At 30.5% G+C, this 7,638-nt stretch overlaps 1 protein-coding gene across 1 annotated transcript in view; it reads right to left on the bottom strand.

Annotated features, from left to right (window-relative positions):
- Positions 1–3,908: 3,908 nt before the first annotated feature.
- The window catches only part of LOC107490067 (polygalacturonase At1g48100-like), a 5,891-nt gene continuing 2,161 nt past the window's right edge, over positions 3,909–7,638 (bottom strand). The window contains exons 3-7 of the mRNA XM_016110839.3: positions 7,391–7,594; positions 6,340–6,381; positions 6,025–6,232; positions 5,144–5,334; positions 3,909–4,435 (exon numbers count right to left, since the gene is read on the bottom strand). Coding sequence (XP_015966325.1) covers positions 4,040–4,435; positions 5,144–5,334; positions 6,025–6,232; positions 6,340–6,381; positions 7,391–7,594 — 1,041 coding nt within the window. The 3' untranslated portion in view covers positions 3,909–4,039. The remainder of the gene's footprint in view (positions 4,436–5,143; positions 5,335–6,024; positions 6,233–6,339; positions 6,382–7,390; positions 7,595–7,638) is intronic.

The following is a 7,638-nucleotide window of genomic DNA, read 5'->3' as shown; positions in this document are numbered from 1 at the left end:
CCAAGTGGCAATCTTTAAGTTAAATTAAAAAAAAAACATAAACCATTTTCACCTTTAAAACAGCCTTAAAGCATAAATCTCTTTTGAATAATTCTTTTCAAAACATAGCTTCATCGCTTTCATAATTGATCCAAGTAAAGATAATAAAAGTCTTAAATTCACAATCCTCCAAGTAAAATAGTAAATGAATTAAATTCATAATTTTTCAAATAATAGTCCAAATAAAGACTCAGATTTTATAGAAATTTCGACAGCATCTCCTCTAAAACTTGGACTTTGCCACCCTTTCCGGGTCCCAACCAAACCATTCCGCAACCTTCTTTAACAAGTTTCAAAACCAAATCAATTAAAGCAAAACCAGACTGAATCCAAAAGTGTATTCCATTTTCACATTTTCAAGAAAATCAACTCAAACTCAAATCAATATCCAACGGATTAAACTCAATTTCAAGTGTTTAAAAGAAGCAACTTCAAAAATATCCCGCTTCGCAAAACTGAACAATAATCCAGTCAAACAAACATTTGTATTCATTAAAGACAACCAAACCATACATAAGACTTATACAATCACCAAATATACATTTTATCCCATCAATATCCATATATAATAATTCCAATTTATAGAGTATAATTTTCGAAAAAGGCCCATATCTCGATTGTCGAAACTTGAAAACTCAAAAACGCGCCACAAACTCATTATCCCTCGGCCCGCAACGGCGGCAGCCGCAACCTTAGCTCCAAACCGCTTTCTCAGCTACCACAACGACTCTAATCGCAACATATAATAATTGAGACTCAATCTTATAGCAATTTGCGGCATAAACCTCAGCGTGAGATAACAGAATAGTAACTAAAGGGCTTTCAAATCGAAAATGCTTACCGAAACTAAAAAAGAACGGCAGAATCAAGCAGCGACAGCCCTAGCGGTGGCTTCAGCAACACCTATGCTATACCCAGTAGCCAGGACGGCAGCAATCCTTCCTGTCCGATCTCTCCCATTCGAACCTCTCTTCCCAGCAACCCCAACAGCGGCAGTGGCGTTCTGGTCAGGTTCCAGAAACCAGAAGTAGAAGCAGATTTGGAGAGCTTCAATGGTGATAGTGGCGGCAACATCAACAGCGGGATTGGAAGCAGCAGTGATGACTGGGCACACAACAGTGACGAGAACTCCTCCTCTTCCTCGTATTCTGCTTGTTTTCCCCCTCATAAGCCTGCGACGGTGATGGCGACGGGCCCTGGCAGCAGCGGCAGGTCAGCAGCGATCCTTGGACGATGACGCGTGCAATGGGACGCAACGGTCTCCCTCTCCCCGCGGCTCTCTCTCTCTTCACGTGAACGTTCCTTTCTCGGGACTCAACGGCTACAACATTTCTTCTCTTCCAACTCAGTGATGATGGTGACGTGGTGGTGCGACGGCTGGACGGCGATGGGCCTAAATGACGGCGCCAGCAAGATGCAACGGCGGCGTTGAGCTGGACAGCGACGGTACCCAGCAGGCGACGGCAAGCCCTTCTCCCTCCTCCACGTCACTCTCCTCTCCTGGCGACAGCAACGGCGATGGCACTCCGAAGCATGTATTATGTTGGAGCGGTTTTGGTGGCTGGGATAAGAAAATTAGGGTTAGAGTTTCTGGAATTTGGGAATTAGTGTTTAGGTAAAATTAGGTTTAAGGGTAGTTTTGTAATTTCAGATAAAATAGGGATAATATAGTAATTAGAAATAAATTTTAATCTAACAATAATAATGTATAAAAATTCTATTTGTTCATCAATTTCACAAATTATTTTCAATAAAATATTTAAATTTAACAATTAGAGATAATATAATTAATTTCTTTATTTTTCAAAACAGCAGTGTTAATATTTTAAAATATTAATTATTTAGTCCAAATCATATAAAATTCTTATTATTTCATAACTACTAACGTTATAATTTAAATATAGAAAATAACTCAATAATTATGAAATTAAGTAAAATCTCTAATAATAAATAAATTTAAAATCAGCTCATAATAAGATTCTTCAAATGTTTCGGATCTTACATTGTTACTTTCTTTTTTCTTCTTTTTTTCTTAGTTATGATCTTTTGATGTGAAAGGAAGAAAGAGGGGAGAGAAGAAAGAGAATGTGTCGGTGGAATTAAAATAAAATTCAATTGAATTTCGCTTTGTTTACCCAATTAGTGACTAGGTTAAAGTGAAATAAATTTTGAGTGCTGTGACTGAATGGGCTTGGATCTTTTCTTTGGGCTTCTTTGATTTCAATTGTTGTACCCAATACCCCCTATGTTTCGGATGAGAAACATTTGTGGTAGAGATATTTGTCCATTGATTTTTTATTGTGTATTTTAGGCCATCTATCTTTCTTTTCCCCTCATGGGATTTTAGTTTTAATGGACCAAGATGTGTGTGGGCTTGATGATTTATTTCTTGGGCCATGTTTATTGAATTAATATTCCTGCATATTAAATCAAACAAATTACATAAATAATTGATAATCACCTAATAATGTTTGTTCATCACTTTAATAAATGATTAATTTTTCAAACTCAACATGAATTTTACTTCAATAAATAACAAATTTCTTAATTCTGGCTAATAAAAATAGAATCAGATTAAAATCCCAAGATGAGAAGAACCAAAATAAATCAACATGCATTGATAACTCATTGATCTGACAAATTCACCTTCGATTAGAAGGGGAGAATGAAGTGCGCTAAGAAGAGGAGAAGAGCAAAGTGAAGGGTACTAAGAAGAGGAGAAGAGAGAAGAGAAAATCGTGATGAGAAGAGGAGATGGACAACGTTGAAAACAGGAGAGTGAACGGCGCTGTGTGGAGAAAAGAAGAATTTATGGAACAGTGATACAGAGCAGATTCTGGGTTGGTCGCAGAGAATAGAGCTCCTTTGTTTTAGCGCGTAGGGGTTTTTGATTATTTTCTGCAACATCGTGTATGTATATAGTATTTTACCGTATACCTGAAATTGGTGTACAAATAGCATTTTTGTAGATATATAAATGTATATATGGCCTAACATCAATAAGGTTGTGTTTAGATGCACTACAAAGACAAAAACAAAGGATAATACCATATTTTGTAATATATTTGGTTTAGGGGACGGGGATAAAATACACATCTTTATACGTGTCTTTTACTTAAATTTCTGTATCACCCTCCACTTGAGACATATAGGGACACATGATTCGAAGACCATTTTAATGATTTTTTTTCTTCTTTAACCCTAATATATTTTATAAATACTAGAGCTTGTCATTTCTTTATCAAGACCCTAACTTCATCTTCTCTTTCATTTTGTAGCTCCGCAACAAATAAAGAAAAAGAGAAGCTCGTCCAATCTAATGTAATTCCTTCTCCTCCTCCTCGTTTCATTTCTAACTGGAGGAAGATGAAAAAAGAATATAAATGTGAAGTAAAAAAAATAAATTTTGAACTATCTTAGATTTGATTGAAAAAATCAAGAAGACACATGAAAGAGTTTTCTTTTATTATAAGATGGGATTTGATAGAAAACATATTTCAGTTTTTTTTTTTTTAAAAAATCAAAAGGATATATAATGTCTTTTGTTATGTATTTAGTAAATGGTATCTATCTTTCCAAACACAAAATATATAAAGATATTTGACAAATTTTTATCTACTTCTAAACATAATACAAAAACATAAAAATATTAGGAACTATTTCTGTCTCTATCTTTACATTTTTGTCTCTGTATTTTTTGTCTAGATACAACATCAAACATAGGCTGTTTTAAACAATTTGACATATATATGTACTACTATAACATACTCACTCCCCATCAATACAAATTGTTCATTATACAACACAACATGTAAAACATGGATATGAACTATACAATTTGGACAACAAATTTTATTATCCCATTCTAATTGTATACAATTTCTGTTTTAAAATAATTGTTAATATGGACAAAATGTTAACTTAAAAATTAATACACATAAACAACACATGGTGTAAATACCATTTTGTCCAAATTAACAAACTATTTTCAATTATTCAGTTAGCAAGAATCACTGTTGGAATTGATTCCCTTGTTTGGTGGGTTGCCACTGTCAAGACAAGTAACAGGAGGAACAGTTTTAGTCTTCAATTCTCCATAAGCTTGCCAACAAAAAGGAGAATCACTCTTAGCATTTTGAGTTGTTGATTCTTGTAAGTTAATAGTATCAAGAGTTAAGCCAGTGCATGGTATGTTATCACTGCATGCAAAGTGAAGAGGCTCCTTTGTGTATGTTCCTTTGATGTTAACATAGTGTATGGCTGATACTGCCACTGATGACGTGTCATTCTTGCATTTGCCACCATCACAATAGTATTGGTCAATCATTATGGGAGTCTCAACATCTGAAACTTGGATGTTGGAGAACATAACATCTTGGACTGAACCAGATCCACCCTGTCATCAAATCCAAAATATATACAAGTAAAAAAAAATTATTAGTTGATTTATGAAAAATTGCTAAGTATCTTGTAAAACAACCATATTATGTGTTAATAAAAATTCACAATTAAATTAGTTATTCGTATAAAATATATATTAGAATATAAAATATAAATAAAAAATGCATGAAACAACATACACATGTAACTTATTTGGTAATTGATAGTGTATATGTGACATTTTTACTTATCAAATTATATGGTATCCATATTTTTATAGTGTGTATATATATATGGAATATGGTTGAGAAATTTTCATATGTTTTATTAACTACAATTAATTGTTTTTAAAATTTAAAAAACTAGAAAACAAATCTCAAACCGTTAATTAGGTTATAGTTGCTAATACCCTTATACAAAGAAGGATACCTAAAAAATATTTTTTATTTAATTATATTTAAAATGAATTAACTTAAAGGGGTAAATAAATATTTGTTTTCTATAAAATTAGTAATTTGTAATTTTAGTCCTTGATAATAAATTTTTCTTGTGGGCTTTAGTTTCCAAATTTTTCCAAGAAAGTGAAATTGATGTTTAATTATTGAGTCCTACAAACTATAGGTATGAAATTAACCTTAATACGAGATAGTGATGATAAAGACCAATTTAACTAAACAAAATATATTTACAGATTTACCCTTGAATGAAATAGAGAATTTGTTACCTGCCATGTCTTAATCCTAACAGCAGTGAGACTATTTTGGAGAGAAGTGTCTCGAACAGTGACGTTTGAAACACAAGCCTTGGTGCCATCTTTTCCAAGGCCTCCAATACTGATACCATGACTTGGTCCACAACTGAGGTCGTGTATCAATATGTTGGAGCATCCATTTTGTATAGACACACAATCATCTCCTGCATGCCACACAAGCACTCTTATAAGATATTATTTATGGAGAAATCTTGGATTTAATTATTTTTATATAAAATTAATAATTAAAAATCGTCATCTAATATTTTTTAATTATCAATTTTACAAAAAAATAATTACATATAAGTTTTGACTATAATTTTATTACGAAAAATTTTATTGAGAATTAACAATTTTTAATTATTTTTTTTATCATTTAGCCAGCATAAATATTAAATTATTTTTATTAATTTATGTATAAATTCTAAAAAATATAAGTACAGACTGTATTAATTTATTTGTATAAAATTTTAGTAAATATATATGTAAATTATATTCTTTTTGGATGTAAAATATTTATAAAGATGAGTGCAAATTATTATTAACCAAGTGTTAATAAAAAATGATAATATTTACTAGTCATATAATATTATTCTTTTATTAGTGTGCTTCTATTTAACATTTAACCACAAATTTTTTTAGTAATATTAGGTAAACAAATCTCCTTTTAATTAAATTTTTAATTAAGTTTCTTTTTTCACATACATGTTTTGCATTTTTTTTTTCTTCTTTCTTATTCTTTCTCTATTTCCTCCTGGCTTTTTGACTTGTTATGCAATGATATTCATAATAAAAGAGATGATGGGATATATCATATATATGTGTGTGAGACATTTTTGGAATTTGAGAATTACCACAAGCAAGAGTACTACTATAAATGAGGACAGTTTGGGAATTTCGCAAGTGAATTCCATCAGTGTTAGGGCTATCAGCAGGTGATAAAACATTGATATCAAAAACTTGAACATTTGAGCATGAATCAAACTTTAGATGCGTTTGTTGACTATTCTGAATTGTTATGCCTGCCACTGTTACACCATCACTTCCGTAAAACCTAAGTGCCTGATCATCAACCATGAAAACTAATTCTTAAGAATTTCCATATCATTTTTGTTTCAATCTTAATTAAAGGAGAATTTCAATGTAAATGTAGCTAGCTAGCTACTTACTGTTGGTTTTTGACTTGGTAGGTTTTCGTTGCTTGCTTGAACCTATGTTTAATTAACAGGATAGAAACAAATATTTATATACTCTAATATACAACTCCTTAAAATTGCTCAAGACAAATCACTTCAACTTGAAAATATATCTAACGTGATTTACATCGTTATTAAATTTAATTAATTAATAAAGTTATATACATAACTCTAAACCCTTAATGCTATACCTTTTTTATGTATTATATATATTAAAATAGGTCTTATTTATTTTGAAAACTAGCTCAAGAGTAAGAAATTTTCACACACTATGAACTTGTTAATATAGTATAATTGATGATAATCATTTATGTTATCTTATTTTATCAGCTTATTAAACTTTAGAAATGAATAATTTTATGACACAATATTAAAATTTTATATCTAAAAAGTTAAAAATTTGATTATTGATGAGTCTCAAAAAAAATGACATAAAATAAATAAAAGAAAAAAAACTGAATAGTTTTATAACAAAAAAATACTAAATAATTTTAAAAAATATTATATATACATAAAAATAATTATTAAATTAATTATTATATATTTATGTGTAAATGTATATATTATATAACTTATTTTTAATATATATTTGGTGATTAATTTTTTAGATTGTGCTAATCATGTGGGTAATAATTAAAGAAAGATAAGCACCAAAGAGGAAGAGTTTCGTGAAAATTCGTAGAGCTCAATTAAATACGTACGCACGTGTGTCTTTATGTGCATGGAACATTATTACAAAAACGGTAGCTAGCAAGAATTTTTTATTTTTACATTTTTTTACTAAAATTAAAGTTGATTGCTCAAATGAACGTGACACTTTTGCACTCTTATGATTGATTAATGTATGAATAAGTCCTATCACTTCATTTTAATTCTATCCAAAAAATTAAATGTATGTCATAATACTTGACAAATATTTTCTAGAATTAGAAATATATAAGAGGGTTTGTTTATTTTAATTCAGCTAGACAATAACAACCCTAACACAATAATAACAATAATTATTTACTAAATATTTAATTACCGAATATTGTGATGATGTGGTTGATTCTTCTTCTGTGGGAATGTAAGTTGGTGAGTCATTATTATTCCACCAAACAGAGCCTTGACCATCAATGACACCTTTACCCTTTATTGTAATTTTATTAAGCTTTGTGAACTCCATCCATTGCAAGGTGCCAGAGCCCCAAGATTCAGAGTCTGTAGGCGCAATGATTTTGCCATCAAGCTGCAAATTTTAATTTAATTAATTTTTATATAACTGATATATTT

The sequence above is a fragment of the Arachis duranensis genome, chromosome 5 (assembly GCF_000817695.3).
Source record: "Arachis duranensis cultivar V14167 chromosome 5, aradu.V14167.gnm2.J7QH, whole genome shotgun sequence".
Taxonomy (NCBI): Eukaryota; Viridiplantae; Streptophyta; class Magnoliopsida; order Fabales; family Fabaceae; genus Arachis; species Arachis duranensis.
Note: the sequence above shows the minus strand (reverse complement) of the source record. Positions and strands in the feature narration are given on the sequence as shown.